The 16,583-nt window shown below is 53.7% G+C and overlaps 1 protein-coding gene across 4 annotated transcripts in view; it reads right to left on the reverse strand.

Annotated features, from left to right (window-relative positions):
* Window positions 1-16,583, reverse strand: part of ZBTB16 (zinc finger and BTB domain containing 16) — a 54,150-nt gene that overhangs the window by 26,515 nt on the left and 11,052 nt on the right. For all 4 annotated transcript variants that reach the window (XM_027699250.1, XM_027699248.1, XM_027699249.1 and 1 more), the window contains one exon: window positions 937-1,034. In XM_027699250.1, coding sequence (XP_027555051.1) covers window positions 937-1,034 — 98 coding nt within the window. The remainder of the gene's footprint in view (window positions 1-936; window positions 1,035-16,583) is intronic.

The following is a 16,583-nucleotide window of genomic DNA, read 5'->3' on the forward strand; positions in this document are numbered from 1 at the left end:
CTCTTCCAGCAACCTGCCACTGCCCATGGGCACCCTGAGGAGCCAGTGTCTGTCCCCAAAAATGGTGGGGTGGGGATGGGGTCAGGGCTAGGTTCAACACCCCAAAAAGCAGAAAGCAGCACCTGGCCAGAAGGAATGTGGGGGCGGCAGCCCCTGCCATGTGAACAAGGGGTAGTGGGGAATAAAAAAGGGAAAAAGGGCAAAAAATAGCTACAAGTGTACAAAACTATATAAAATATAATAGAGCTTCCCTGCCACGCTACCTGCAAGCAGAGCTGTGGTTGCAGTACCCATCACCCCCAAGTAATCTGTCCTTGGAGTGGGGAGGACTCCCGGCTGTGTTTGAGCACAGGGGTCTGGTGGCCATCCCCAGTTCTCATCTGACCCCCAGCTGTGCCAGGGGCTGCACCTCCAAGGGAAACATCAGCTCCTGTCCACTTGCAGAGCACAAGTCTTCCCTTTGCTGCAGCGCTCCAGCCCTTCCCTATCTATTTAATTAAAGGCCCTGCAGCCCGTGAACCTGCTACTCAGATTCATTAGGCAGAGAATGCCTAATTCCGCAGTTGTGCTAACGAACCTGCAGCGGGGGCCTGTACGGGAGAGCACGGCACTGGGACACGGGCACCGAGGTGGAGCCAGTGCTCACACCACGAGCAGGGCTGACCACGAGCAGCTGCGTGGCATGTAGAGTTTGTTATTCTGAGCTGCTTAGCCTGGAAAATATTTCCACAATTAAGGACTTGAAAACAAACTCCAAAAAAGAATATTTAAATAAATCAAATTACTGGGCACTGGAGAACAAGTCTGCAACACGCTGCCCAGGGAAGGGTGCAGCCGGCTCTGCACGTGTCTGCTTCAGACGAGACGTGTGAGCTGAGCGGTCGCAGCACCCCTGAGCAGGCATGGAGAGCAACCCAGCACCCCCTCCCAACCCACCTGAGTGAGCCAGTAAGTGCATTCGCAGCCGCAAGCTGTCCAGGAACCGCTTCCCGCACAGCTCGCATCCGTACGTCTTCATCCCGCTGTGCAGCTTCCTAGGGGAGAACAGAGTGGGGTTAGTCCTGCGCCGGAGGGAACTGACCTGAGACAACGCTGAGAAACTGCCCAGTGCTTCCCACAACCCACATATCATCCTAAGTCAGTTCTGGCTTGAGAAGCCCTGCAGGGAGGGCATGGGCAGGGTAGGTCCTGTGTGACTTCCAAGCACTGAGGAGACAACCCTCTCCAGGTCAATTTTTGTCATTGCTCCTGTCATTCGAGTCTTTTGATAAACCTGATAAATCTAAAATCTGGAGTTCAGGCAAAGTCTGTGTTGGCAAACTCCTTCCCCATGCCCTGAGCACTTTTGTAAAAGGGCACCGTGTGCCAAAAAAAACCCAACCACTTTAAGAGGTTGTTTGTGTGCATTTCTAACCAAATCCCAATTTCCATCCAAATTCAGCGCAACACAAATCACAAGCAACAAACGCAACCACCAGCTCACAAACAGGAAATTTGCCACTCACTGTTTCCTGGCAGCCCCAGGTACACACTGAGCTACACCCGGGCAGCATTGCACAACCTCCAACCACGTCGCCCACCCCGCAGCACGCCGTGGGGCTGAGCATCCCCCACATCCTGGGCACCAGTGGGGCCCCTCCGCCCGGGGCACTGCCCACGGCAGCAGGTGCCAGGCTGGGCTGCAATGGCCACACCTTGTGTTATCACCCAGCCTTTACAGCAAAGACATTGGTGCTCCATCTTTGGGTAGCCAAGGCTGGAGCTCTCCACCAAATGGAATGACCTTTAACAGGCAGCATTAAAGGAGCACTGTCCAAGTCTACAACCACCAATGAATCCAACCTAATCTGATCTCACTCCCAAGCCATCACTGCTGTCCCATGGCAGCCCCTCCAGACCCATTCCCCCTCCCCTTTGGGGCCAGCCATTGCTCAGCTCCCCCCAACAGCCTCTGCTGCTCTGGGTGCGTGGAGGGATGCAATGCCTGGAACACGTGGAATGGGGGCTTGGTGCTTTATTTTGCCACCTCCACTGGTGACAAACAGACTCTTTGCAGAGCCACCCAGCTCTGCACTTGACAGCCACGCTGATCAACGTCCCTCAGCCCCCAACACACGAGCTGCCCCCTGCCAGCCCTCGGTCACCACGAACCGCTCGGACCCACGGCTGGGGAGGACTCACAACAGCAGCACGTGCAAAGTTTCAACATCAGATGCTGTAAACAGAGAAGTATTTGTGTGTGTTGAGGAGTAACAGCCCATCACTGTGTGCCGACCTCTGATCACAGCCACCATTTATCATCGCTCCGCAGCAGGACAAGCGTATTTCTATTGCCTTGTTGCCAAAGACAAAACAGGAACGGTCCTGCCCAGGCCTAGATGTGCACCCTCCCACGGGAGGGCTCAGCCCCGGCTGTGCAGGCTGTGAGAACCATGTGCCTGTGCTGGGGGGAGGTTCAGCTTTGTCTTAGCTTTACTTCCCCTGAAGTGTAAGTTTTATTGGCACGAAGCTCCTGCTGCTCTGAGTCCAGGCAGGATCACCCCTCACAGCTGCAGAGAGCCTCGAGCTCCAAACCTACCCCTGCCCCATGGGGCACAGGGGCCCGTTCCCCAGTGCCAGCCCTGCATCCCACCTCGCAGGAGGTGGCATGCACAGGAAGAGTAGGAGCAGGAGGAGACCCTGTGATGTTCAGCAGCGAGCGAATGCTGTGGAGCAGAAAGGACAGGAGCAGGAGTTGGATTCAACTCTCAACTTTGCTGTATAATGTAATTATTAATCAGGCTTGTCCTGAATTCACTGTGTCATAGCGGAGGATTAGGAGTCATGCACGAATTCAGGCCAAGAAGGTTTACAATCCAAAGGATTTATCCGCCTTGCAAAAATAAATAAAACACCAGCCTCCTGACAGGGCTCTGCTGCCAACGAGCAGCTCAATAAGTGACAACCTTCTCATTTTGCATTTTTAATTCGGGACATGCCTGTCACACTCCCCGGCTCGGGCTGTGCTCACTCCTGCATTTAACGTTGGGTTAAAAGCATTTTGTTATGAAGAGTGCGGCATCCCCAGGGCCCACACTGCCCTCTCTGAGGCCAGAATGCCTTTTCACTGAATTAATGTCTAATTAGTTAATTAGTTTGAGCAAAACATGGAGGTTTGGGGTTTTTTTAAGTGAATCTCAAGAAACAGAGAAATGGAAGGACAGGCTTCCTTTCTCCGCATCGCCCAAGCCTGTGGCAAACCCAACAAAACTTCTTCTCCCACCTTCCCCAACGCAGAGTGGGGAAACAAAGCCCCAAAGCCCCCCAGACCTGCTGGTGCCAGGGCACCTGGAGATCTGCACCTGCCACTGCCCAGGGCGCTGCAACATCCCCGAGTCACGTCCCCTCCACATTGTTCAGAAGGGGCGCTGGGGTGCTCGAGGAGTAATTTAGCTGCAATATCTCTATCAACAAATTTCAGCGGCAACAAAAGTTTTCCGTTCGGCGCCTGCTTCTAGGACGATCTTATCGCTCGCCATCTTGCACGGTCCCTTTCAACAAGGTCTTAAAGCGCTTTATCTGCTCCGTTTCCCGGTAGCGAAATATGATTGAAATGTTCTATTTCTGCTCACCGGATTAAGGAGATGTTGCAAAACTGCACAAAAACCTGGCAGATGTAAGCAAGGTATTACGGCTGCTCGGGCTGTTAAGATCTGAGGGGAAAGATCAATACGCGCTTCTGAAGTTGTGCCTCCAGAAAGGGGGGGCGGGGGACTGAAGGGCGTTAAAATACATCCCTGCTTGGCAGTGCTGCCCAAACCCCGTGCCAAAAGATAAACTATGCTTTATTATTCTGATTTGAGCCTGAAATTGTGCTTCTTTCTCCTGCAAGGTCCCTACGAGCACATCGGCTGAGAAGGTGCCCGTGGGATGAAGAGCAGTGGCAAGTGGGAAAAGCGCCTTTTTTGTAAAAAGAGGGTTTCCCCTAATTCCCACTCGATGGCCTGCTTGAGGTGCATGGAAACACGAAGCTGCCCAAAGCCTCTAGGTTGTGAGATATCACTGGAGGATGCTTGACAAGGATGCCCAGGGCGATGAAGATGCCTGTGGCATGGAGTCCCAGGGCTGCATCCAACCCTCCCAAGCGAGCCCCGGCACAGGGCTTTGGCAAACGCTGTCCAGGCAGAACACAAACCCAGCGATACCCCCTCCCCGCCCAGCCCCGGCAAACAAAAGCCAGGCGAGAGGCTGGCCCCTCGCAAGCTGATGGTAATTAAAAAGGCCTGTAAATGCCCCGCAAAAAGCACTTCAAAGGGACGGCGACTCCAGCAAGACCACGCGGTGTAAAAATTATGAGTTTTCCCCACAGGGTGCTTCGTGTGAAAAGGCCGGGGTCGGTGGCAAACGCCACTGCCCACTCCAGGGGGACACGGGGGCTCAGGAGCATCCCAGGGTGTGGGTACGGGTGCAGCCCTGGTACCTAAAGACCATTGCAAGTGTCCCATTGCCACCACAAACAAATCCCTGCTCTGCCTGCTTAAAAACCTGCCTAAAACAGCCTTATGCTTTTTTTTACTTGAGGAGCTCTCATATCCCAGCCCCTCCCTGCCACCCATTTTTGGAAGTGAGAGGAGACCCCTTCCCCTCCCTCCATACTGAACAAGACGCATGGCTCTTGGCGGTTTGATTACTTTTAAGTGTATATTTTTCCCCTCAAACAGAGTGAATACAATGGTTAGGAAATTTGACAGAAAACTATTCCGAGCCATTTATTGCCTTAATGCGCACCTTTGTCCAACAGGCAGTTTTGACAGGAGCGATAAATTCCAAATTTATGTCAACAGAGCATATGTTGAACACCTCATTTCTGAGCTAAAGCGGCATGCTGCCCCATAAATCACCCTTCTGTTTGAAATGAAAGTAGATTACGGGCCCGTGTTATTGAGCAGTTAGAGCCATAGTCATATAAATCAGAACTTTTAACTCCAGGCGATCCGTTCTGCAATTAACTAAAGGGCACTTTGTCATCTCCGGGCCGGGGCGCAGCTTGGCAGGGCGGCCGCTACCGAGGGGAAGCAAGAACCCGTCGCTGCCGAGGAACGGCGCCGGCGCCGCCGAGGTTCCCTCTGTACCTGTTGGAGCAGCGAGTCCTGAGACAAAGCCTGGAGCAGCGTGTGGCTGGAATGCAGCCTGGCATGGGAGATCCGTGGCAAGGGGTTGCGGGGGCTTGCACATCTCTGCCCGCACCTCGTCTGATCTGTATTTTGGACACCAAACACAGCGGGGGAATTGGGGGGGTGTGTGACACAAGGAAAACAGCAGAGTCCTGACAAGTCCAAAGCCAGGCAAAAACACGCATGAGTGCAGCACTGAGAGTCCTGCACTGACAGAAATCAGTCCTTGGGACTAACAGAGTGGTTTTGCTGCCATCTCCCAAAGTCCATGCACCAGGCTGAGATCCCCACCCCACTGATTTCCCCTGTCCACCCTGCTGCATTTCCCTGGTTCGTTCCTCTGCAACTCCCAGGGATGCGGGGCCATGGGACGCAGGGCAGTGGGACCAGAGGATGCTGCGGGGATGTGGGGCTGGCAGATGCTGTAGGACCATGGGATGCTGCAGGGCAGGGGGGCCAGGGGATGGTGGGGGGACCCGGCTCTGTGAGCGCTGGTGAAGGGCGTGGGTGTGAGGGGCAGCTCACCAACCACGGGAGCGTCAGCGCTATAAAAAGATTCAGACACTAAGTATTTCCTTTCCTATAAAATATTCATTGCTGTGCACGAGTGCCAGGGAGCACAAACCTCCAGTGGTTCTAACTTTGTGCCGCAGCAATAACAGAGTTTTATGGGAGCCTTCTAATTTTATTTATACTGGGCTGTAACCGTGGTGCCTGCCGGAGGGGCGGCCACGGCCGGCACAGCCCCACCATGGCACCGTGAGGCACCCAACACCGGGCAGGCCAGGTGGGATTGGCACCGCTTTGTATCCCAGTAATGCCCCCCAAACCCTCACTGCTGCCCCACTTCCACCTACATCACCCTTGCCCAGGGAAGCTGATAAGAAATTGATTCATCCCTGATCTATTTTATCAAGATCGAGGCAGCGGTGCCACGTCTTGTTTGCAGCGGGGGCAGACGGGGAAGCCAAGGTCAGCGGGCAGAACCCCACGTTCTCCATCCTCTAACAGCAGTGTCACACCCGAGCTGCCGGGAGGGTGATTCTCCCCCCGTGTCACACCCGAGCTGTTGGGAGGGCGACTCTCCCCCCGTCGTGGCTCTTTAGGATGCGCGGTGACCGATCCCGGAGCGTGCGGGCCACCGTGCTGGTGGCTTGGCTCCTGCAGTCACCGCTCTGCCCTCAGCTCCCAGCCCGTAGGATTAAAATAGCAGGGAGAGCTATTAAGGGCACGGGGAAGGGGGAAGGGAACTGAGACCTTCTTTTCGCTTTAATAAATTAAGAAGGAAAAAAAAAGAAAACACCGACAAAAAAACCTGCCCTCAAACCACCACTGCTGCTGAAAATAAATAAATAAATCTTACAGGAAACAGAAAGGGAAATAAAGATTTTACTATTTCTGAAGGTTTTGATAAAAAAAAACAAACCAGCCAGGGGAGGGGAGAGCTATCAATAGAAAGCCCTGAAACTCCCTGCCTGTACAATATTTATATTTACCATGAGCTAATTTATGAGTTCAAACCAGATCCTGTGGCGTGACATCATTCCAGCATTATGCCAACCCTTCCCCTTTGAAAAAAGCCAAGGAAAGGATCCTCCTATCCTACCACACCTGACACAGAACCAGGACACAAACACCAAATGCACAATTCCAATCTTTTTTTAGACCCTGCCCACAACAAGTGTGAAAAAATGCTGCCAAAGGGCAGCGACTCTCCTAGTTTGCCGCTGGCCTGGGCTGAGCACATGTGGCAGCATCTCCTGTTGGCTACTCTCAGCATCCCACTGGAACAGCACTTCCAGCCCCATGGCCAGGGAAAAGAAAAACTGGCCACAGAAAATAGGGCAGCATACAGATTTTTTTTTTTTTGTAATGTATTCCAAGGCCCTGGTTTAAGATTCAGGTTCAATATTCGTTATTGAATGGGATTCCCCTGGACAGAGCTTTATCCCTGCCAGCATTCCCTTTGTGTATCCCAGCCCCCCCACGCAAGGGGGTCCATGGGCTCGCGCCGGATGGGACAAGCACGGATGGGAAACCACCGGCTGCATCCGAGTGGTGCAGCTGGCAGTGGGGAAGCATCTCCTGTCCGTCACAGACAGGGGCACAGATGCTGCCCCAGCTCCGAAGCCGGAGAGATCTGTGGCTTTCAGAAGGGGATTCGGAACGCAGCCACTGCACAATTTACCGAGCAATGGTACTGGGTGTCAGCAGCTTCTGCTGGCCCAGGGAACAGTCCTGCATCTCCACTGCACCACCTGGATACCGACAGAGCCACGATTCCACACTGCCACGGTGGGGACGGAGCACAGGCACCGAGGGGTTAACGCGACGCACGCGGCCCTGCCTGGAATAACCGGCACTAATGTGCCGTCCAAAATCACCATCCCCATTCTTTGGGCATCTGGTGACACTGACTGTGCTGAGCACTGGGAGAGGAGCGCTGGCTGGGCTGGGCAGCCTCAGCCCCAGGCTGCGCTGGGCAGCGCTGAGCCAACATGACACGGGTGTCAGAGGCGTCAGGCAGAGCAGGGGGGGCGCTGCTTATTCAAAATAATACGAGATCTCGACAAAAAGGCAAAGTGACCTTCGTGCCGAGTACATCTGCCGCAGCAGCGGCGTGATTATGCAGATGTTTTGATTCCTAATTCAGAAATAATAAGCGGTTCATGGATTCCAAGTTTAAAAATACATTCGTCATCTGGTTTCTGTAGCAGCACGTGTGCCACCAGAGCACCAGCGAAGTGCCGGCCTCAGCCGCTCCTTCCTCCTGACCTCCGGGATGGTTGGGACACCTGGCTCTGAGAGCCTGGTCTAGTGGAAGGTGTCCCTGCCCACGGCAGGGGATTGGAGCCAGATGAGCTTTAAGGTCCCTTCCAACCCAAACCAGTCTGGGATTCTATGACACACAGAGAGCATTCAGCACGGTGCCTCGGATGGTTTCCAGGGACAACAGTCCTGAGATGGTCCAGGCAGCATCATCCCACTGCTCCCCAGTAAAGGGGGAGCCTGTAGCTCCTAGAGCCCTGAGGAGATGGCAAAAGTCCCCAGGGAGCCAAAAGCAGGGATACAGGGAAGAATGGATATGCTATTGGGATGCTGGAGCACAGAGCAACCTAAATGAGTGGAAGAGTTTTTTTAGAGTAGGGAGAATTTTCTTTCAATTTCCGCTCTCTTCGATGACCCGACCACAGGGCTGAGGCTGGACATGTGTCAGAAACAGGGTGGTACCCACGTGGCTGCTGCAGGGATGAGCTGAGATGGGCCCAGGAGCCACTTCCCTGCACTGACCTCCCCTTCAGGGAGTGGGAAAAGCACCCAGGTGCCAGATGGAATCAATCAGCAGCTCGGCTGCTCTGTTCCATCAGGGAGACATGTGCTTCCCACCCCTCGCTTCCCTATGGAGATGCTGACGATGCTGATGCCCCCTCCCTGGTGCATCCCTGGTTTCTGCCCCGGCTCCCCCTCAGCCCACCTGGGAACTGCAGCCAGGAATGGGCACAAACCACAGGCAAACGCCACCGCTCCCAGAAGCAGCCCAGATCCCGAGGAGTTTTATAAGGTAATCAAATATGCAAGAGATTCAACAAACTAATTTTGAGCACACACCTGGGGTCCTCTGATAATGTCGGTTGTGCCTATACAGCACAAGGATTAAAATTTCATAGAGTCATGATTTCATCAGTCGCTAAACTACAAAGGATTAATTAACAGCCAGGGAAGAGCTCATGGCTTGGAAATACAGTCTTAAGGAAAATATCTATCTCAGCTCTCCAGATGTCAGCACACAGACGAATAAACCTTTGATGAAAACACTTTCTTATTATTAGCAACTCCAAAATATTGTGTTTTTGTAGCTAGAATTAAGAATGCCCGATTCCAATCTGCTGCTGCCTGGCTCTGTGCATAGTCATGTGCCCTCCTGGAGGACTGGTTTGGGCTCCTGGGATGGGACCACTGGGTGCACACCCGGGTTTTACGCCTGAATTTTGGGGATGGGCAGAGACACCTCCCTGGGTCAGGGGATGGGAGAATCCCAAGCGTGCAGGAGTCCAGCCAGGGGTCTCGCCTCTGCTCTGTGCACACTGCCTGCCCTGGGCTCACCAGCTCCCAGAGAGGCTCCCAAAGCACTCCCCACACCAGCTGGGCTTCAAAAGTTTGGGAAGGAGAGCAGGCAACGGCCGCAGCATTGGCAGCAGGAGCGGTAAGAGCAGCACGTCCCCCCCTTCCCCGGGAAGATGAATTAGGGAGCTGTCAGCGAGGGACAGGCGCAGCACCGATGTTGCTGTACAGGGGCAGTGGAAGTGTCTTTGATTAATGAAACTGTAATGCTGGGCTGTTACACAGCCCTTCTCTGGCAGGAGAAATGCCCTCGGACAGGCTGGAGATGCCATGCTCCCCATGGAATACCCAGAGATGCTTCTCCCAGCCATGGGCTGGTCTCCTCCTGCCCTCTGCCAGCGCCGCTGCCTTTGCCCAGGTTCACATTGCCTTCTCAAGAGTTCCCAGGGTGGAAAAATAACTAATTATTTCCAGTTGGAAGTTGGGAGATGAACATTATGCACCTTGTCAAGGCAGTAATTTAGCATATCCACACTTTACTAGGCTTTGGAGAGACTCAATGTGCCCAGGACGAGGAGGTGGCAACTGAGGGGGACTGAGGCCACCGCTGTCCATCCAACTGCAAGACCTCCCTTAGAAAACATATACTTTGGGAATGACTATGGAAACGGGAGGTGTCAAAGGAGCTCACCCAGGTCGAGCCCCAGCAGGGCTGTCAGCAGGGCCCAGAGCAGCACGTGGGGCTGCATCGCATCCTCCGTGTCCGAGCTGGCCTCGCTCCCGAAACCGCACGAACATCTGCGCGGAGGGAGCGAGCGGAGCCGGCTGGAATCACACTGTAACCTGTCATCTCATGGCACAACACCACGGGCAGATGCTGCTGGTGCTGCAGGGCCTCGCGCGGGGGGACGGCGACGGGGGCACAGCACTGGCAACTTTCCCCTGCAGTTTTTCCCTCCTGCACCGGTTTCAGCGCCGGTGCACTAACAGGAAGACGCTGCCTCAGCTCTCCGTAATTAGTTTTGCTCAGCCTACGACATGTTTTGCTGAAAAATAAATAAATACCTTCCGGGCAAGCCAAGCTCCGAGCAGGACGCCAGCACTGACGGCACGCTCTGCTCCCCCCAGCCCCAGCCAAAAGTACGCGGTGTCCCAAACCCGGGCGTTGCTGAGCCCTCCCAGCACCGTGGGACCTCCCCAAGGAGGCTTGCTCACAATTAATTCATTTATGAGCAGCCTCACCCCCCGCCCCAACATGCACAACAGGTTCCATGCAAATTCGGGAGCTTTTAAATTATACCGTTAATGAAAGAAAATAAAGGCAGTTAAAAGGCAATTTGCTCAATTGGTGTTAATATTTAAGCACAGCATGTGCAAAAACGAGATTGCAGAATTCGGTTTTTCCCTGAGAAAACTTTTGGTCCCAACTTTCCCGCGGAAAGGATGGAGCATGGCAGCAAATGCAGTGCCCGGGGTTGGGTCTGGAGCCCCCTCAGCAGCGGCCAGCCAGGCTTTTTGTTAAGGAAACATCCCCCGTGTGCCCCAACAGCTCCCCAGTAGCCATGAGACCAGCAGTTCCTCCTCTGCCAGGGGTGATACAGCTGCTCCCTTGCACACCAGTATTCCCACATCCCTGGTGCTTCCCTGCAAACCTTTCCTGAGGACAAGACAGAGACAGTGGGAGCCCTGAGCATCCCCTGCACCCGTGGGACTCGAACCACCCGTGGGAACTGGAGCACGGGCAGGCAGAGGCACTGTCAGTGTCACTCCCAGCACCACGGCCCCAGTGCATCCCCAGCTCAGCACATCATTGCCACCACACACAAAACCTAAACACACTGGGAACACGGTGGCCGCTGCACCAGCAAACAGCCAGAACAAAGCACTGGCCAGCACGAGGTGCCATGGGATACCTGAGGCACAGCCAGTGACACTCTGGTCACTGCTTCCCACACCAAAGGGTGATGTTGGTGCCACAACGATAACAAATTCTTAAAGCAAACTGGAAACAGTGACCTGGCACCAAGTTATCGCAGGCAAAAGCAGCTGATGCTGCCCTGGGCTCAGTCCCACTGCTGGCCCTGCCCTGCCTGGGGGTTACGACGCTTGCATAAATTCGCTTTCAAAACAGGAGCCGCCGGTGAATGAGACCTCGATTTCTAATGGTTGGAAATATTTTGTACACTCTGCTGCTCCCTCTGTACCCCTTTGTCGGGGCCGAGGGCTGTCGGCTAAAGCGGGTACCAAAAGACCATCTGTAGCTCCCGTCTTTACAGAGAAGTTTAAATAGGGGGATGAATGAGCACAGGAATTAATGAATGATAAAGCCGTATGGTCCCAGTCAGCCTCCTACGCCGGGATGTGGCATTCAAACCCTCCCAGCCTTCTGCCACAAAGAGAGGTTTCTATGCTACAAAAAAAAAAAGGGGGAAAAAAATAAAAGGGGGAGTTGGTGCGTGCAGGTTTTTAACAACAAATCCAGCGATTCACCTCCAGGTTCCCACCCGTTTTCCCTGCACGAGGCTGGGGAAAAGGCACTTGGGAGGGGAAAACGAGGGTTTCCCCGGAGCTGCCTGCAACCCCACTTGATAGTGAGGGAAGTCAGAGGAGTTGGCTCTGGGGCTCATCCGTGCACTGGGTGAGGGTCCTGGTCAGAGTACCCTGGGGTCTCACATCAGCAAGGGTGTGCAGGTTTTGGAGAAGCCACCTGGACTGACTGTGCCGCATCCACTTAGCCAGCCTTTGAAGCTTCCCCCCACCTTATCCATCTGGGACAGCTTAAAGATGCCTGGTGAGAACTAAGGAACTTGGAAAGGCCTGTAGGGTGTTTCAAGTGAGGGGTTGTGGCGAGGGTGTGCTCTGCTCCAGAAGCACATCCATTATAAACCAGCTCTATAAAAAAAGGTACAAAGGAGAAACCCAAGGCTCGAGGAAAGGTCACAGAAATGAAGCCTGCCCGCCAGTGCCAGAGAGAAGATGCTCTAGCTCATGGTGCTGTTGGCTGGAGATTAACAGGTGACATCCAGGGAAAGACAAGGACATGGAGGAAATCACTGACATTGCTAGAGGATGGCACCCGACAGCCCAGGCCCACTGACAAGGCAAACCCAGGTTCAAACACCCCAAATCTGTTCAACTCCTATTCAAGGATCCGGAACTACCGGGAGGGGGAATGTTTGTCTCCAAAACAAGGCACAAGAGGCAGAGGGAGCACAGCACAGCACTGCAACGTTACTTGTATTTTAAGAGCCGTCATGTGTAAAGCATTAGTGGTTTTGAAATTGCATTCTCAAGTTAATTAAATGGACTATCTTTTATACATAAAAAGTGAAAGCACACAATCAAAAGCTATTAAAGAGGAAGTGCCTTTTTGGAGCAGTGCTCTGCCTCTCCGTGCCCGCTCCCCCGACCCGAGCACCCCAAGGGAGCCACTGTCCTGGTGTGCCAGCACAGTGGCACAGAGGCCACCTGAGCTGTGCTGAAGCTCAGCTACAGCATTAAGCATCACCAAAACCCACACCTGGGCACTGCACTGCGCCATCCCGTGGGTCCATTTTCCCACAGGAGCCATATGCATTCCATTCAGGGAATTCCTCTGTACAGGGACGTTTGCTGACTGGGGGTGGTGAGAAAACCTATGGCAGTTATCTTTGCTGCAGTAAAACACTGACCTTCAGTTTTAGGCAGGAGGTAAAGTTCACCATCGATTGGACCCACCATAAGCTGTTGATAATTACTATTATCTCCGAGTTAATCTTGTGAGAGGTCAACAGTTTTATAAAAATCTTGCAAGCTGTGTCTTTTACCTCCCAACTTTATATCTGGGTCAAAAGGTCAATTACTGCAGCTTGCTGACTTGAGATTTCAGAAAAAAATGCCCTGCTCCCACCCAAAAAACCCACTGGAGCAGGGGGAACCTGGGCTGGTGCCCACCATTGTGCAGGCAAAGCACCCAAACCCTTGGGCTGCGAAGTCAAGGGGAAGATTTTCCCAAGTCAGAGCTATCCCAGTTCATGAGCTGAGCTGGGGTTGGCTGCTCCCAAACTAAAGAGTTGGGGCATATCCCACACTCTGGGATACAGCCAGTGGGTCCTGGGCATTGCGCTGGTGAATGCACAGTCCCTGCTTCACTGGATCGTGTGGCACTGTGCTCAGAGGATGCCAACCCCCACTGACAAAGCCCCGTGTGTGTGGGCAGCTGCCTTCCTGCCCAGGCACACAGAAGGAGTGTTTAAACTCCTGGGCTCCACTCCCACACCTACCCACGGAGGTGACAAACAGAAGCAGAGCAGAAACCCTTGGAAGGGGCTGAGAGAAGCCCCAAAGACGGATGAAGGTGTGACCCACCTTGTGATCCCATCTGCCTCCCCGTGTCCTGCATCACCAAATATTATTGCTCCTTCTATTTTACCCCCCTGACAGGATGCTGCAGGGCAGCTCCGGGCAACACCTCACTCAGGGAGCAAAAAAATCTGTCAGTGTTGCCGCAGCCTCTCCTGCGAGCGCAGCCTGGGCCCACGGAGCATTGCTCAACTGCTCGGCAGGCAGGTGTCATAAACAAGCAGGCACATGGCAAACATATCGATTTCCCGGAGCTTATCGCGCAGCAACCAGTGCTCAGTTACCAGGCTACTTTAATATGTAATTTACTGCAAGGAGGGAGAGCAGGGCTGAGGGTGGCTGGAATATTTACTGTGGGATGGACGAGGAGGTGGAAGGTGTGAGCAGGAGGAAGGTACAGTGTCTCTTGCCTCCAGCCATACTTAGTATTTTCTAACTATTAAAAAAACCACAACCCCTCACCACTGCAACAGAGTGTTTACACAGATGCCATTAATCTTCTTCTGCAACTGTTTACGCTATGAAAATACAATCTCAGCTGCCCAGGCTCTCCATCTCCTTCATTTAGATTCAGATGCTTAATTTCTGTCAAAACAGGGCCCACCAAAATTACCTCCATCCATTTCTGGCACTCAACTTGCCTTATCTTCTGAGAGCTGCCCAGTGGAGTGGGGAGTGACCCCAGGTGGGAGTGTGGAAAAGTGGGAGAGAAGTGGCATTTCAAAGGCTTTTCCTCTCCAGCCTACCTGGGACCGTGAAACTCAAGACCAAAGCCCAGCCTGAGATAATGTTGCCACCCTGACCCAGTCACCCACCTGCATGTACCTGCCTCAGCCCCCAGCCAGGAAGAATCCATCCTGTCTCCCTCCTGGCACCTCTGGCCTTGTCCTGCATCCAAGGGCATTTTGCACATGTGACCCTCGAGGGAATCCTGGGACCTACAGGAGGTTGGTGTTTTCAGAGCACAATATTTTAAAAATCCCCCTTGTACAGTGCCTCTCAGTAGATCTTTTGGAATTTACAAGATAAATAGTGGTAATTTGATTCTTATCTTCTTCAAATCCAATTCTAAGGCAATTCTGTGTAAAGGACACTAATTATAGCCCAAGGGGAAAGAAAAGGTAACCCATCAGCGAGAATACACTGGAAACGTTTAAAGGGGTACAGGGTGCTGAAAAGTCAAATAGATTTCCAATCTGCTCTTGCAAGAACAATAATTTCTTGGGTGAAAATGATTCTCGGCACTGTTCCCACTCCCCAGCTGGTCCTTCCGGTGGGCAGCTTGCTCCACAGATCCTTTCAAGGCTGCCTGGCCACTCCAGAGCCAGCCCAGGACAGGCAGCAGCACAGAGACAGCCCCATCTCTGTGCCCAGACAGTCACCGTGCTGTTCACCCTCATTTCCATGGCATTATTTACTAACGAAAAGGCAAAGTTTATACATACGGGGAATGTGATCAGCAACAGACACCAAAGGCAACAAACCCATCACTCATTAGCACAAATATTATGTATTTTCGAACACACACACCTAAACATGGGATATTCTAGCTCCAAAACACCTCCAGAGGCCAGGAGCCCCTGCGTGCTCCAGCCACCCAGTGGCTCCCTGTTTGCTGCTGAAGAGCATCCTGAGGAAGAGGAGGATGGTGGAGAGAGCACCACCAGCCTCCGCCACACAGCACAGCCCGAACATTACAGCACCTATAAAATAATAAAACCCCAATGCTCGGATGTGGGGCTGGGATGTGGCAGCAGACGATGCAGGAAGAATCAAAGGGATTTGGCAATCCAAATGGAGTCTTGTTTAATGAGTGCTGCTGTGGGCTGCTGCTCCACAGGCATTAACATCCATCGATACCGTCCCTCTGAAGACGACACGATTATTCCCTATAACACAGTGACACTCACAGCTAACTCATGTCTGACCCTGCCAGCCAGGGCAGGCGCTGGGCGAGAGGTGACCAGAGGTAATTGAAAATACACTCGCCAGAGACCAGAACAGAAGAGCTGCCTCAGCAGCGACCCTCGGCACAACAGGTGACAGCCACGGCACCTGGAGCACGACCAGCACGGGCACACGGCACAGCACAGCAGCGCTTCGCCGAGGTGGCACGTCAGGCTGGCCAGGGGCACGTGGAGCAGCAGAGCCACGGTCCCTGGAACACACGGTCCCTGGAGCAGCCTGGCTCCAGCACATCAGTCCCTGAGCAGCCTGGTTCCAGCACACAGTCCCTGAGCAGCCTGGCTCCAGCACATCAGTCCCTGAGCAGCCTGGCTCCAGCACACCGGTCCCTGAGCAGCCTGGCTCCAGCACACAGTCCTTGAGCAGCCTGGCTCCAGCACATCAGTCCCTGAGCAGCCTGGCTCCAGCACATCAGTCCCTGTGGCCGTGCACCGCAGCACTGGGTGTGGTGGCGATGGAAGGCCCCTTCCTCGACACACACGGATCACTGGCAGGAAGCTGGCCATGCAGGGACGTTTTGTTCACTTAGCAACAAAGGTGCTAATTAGGGAGCGAGCTGCTCTCCACCTGCAGTTGGAGGAGGATGCGGCACAGCTGCCCGTGCCAGCAGTGGCCAAGCCCATGATGCTTGGCCAGCAGAGTGGACCCACCACGTGGCGCTGGCACTATGGGATAAGGAGAAAAGCATCCCAAGTACCATCCTTGGGAGATGCACATCTCTGTGACGCCCTGCTCAGCCCCCCAACATCAAGGTCCCTTCTTTTACCATCCTCTTCCCATCTTCTTGCTGGGCACAGCTGGACGAGTCCCTCTCCCAATGCAAGGTCCAAAATGTGAGCTCTCCTCCCAGCGATGCCCACCCACATCCTCAGCACACAACCCACCAGAGCCCCTGCTCCCCCCATGTGCTGGGTGGTCACAGCCCCCGCCCCAGGGCAGCCCATCACTGCTCCCACCCTGCTAAATAATGCATTGGCCAGCGCTCACTGCTGCGAGGGAAGGGTGATAAACATTTCTGCACTGCTTTAAGTTACGTTTGGTTGGATGCTGAGGGAAGAGCCG

This window comes from Neopelma chrysocephalum, unplaced genomic scaffold, assembly GCF_003984885.1.
Source record: "Neopelma chrysocephalum unplaced genomic scaffold, ASM398488v2 Primary Assembly neopelma1_138, whole genome shotgun sequence".
Taxonomy (NCBI): Eukaryota; Metazoa; Chordata; class Aves; order Passeriformes; family Pipridae; genus Neopelma; species Neopelma chrysocephalum.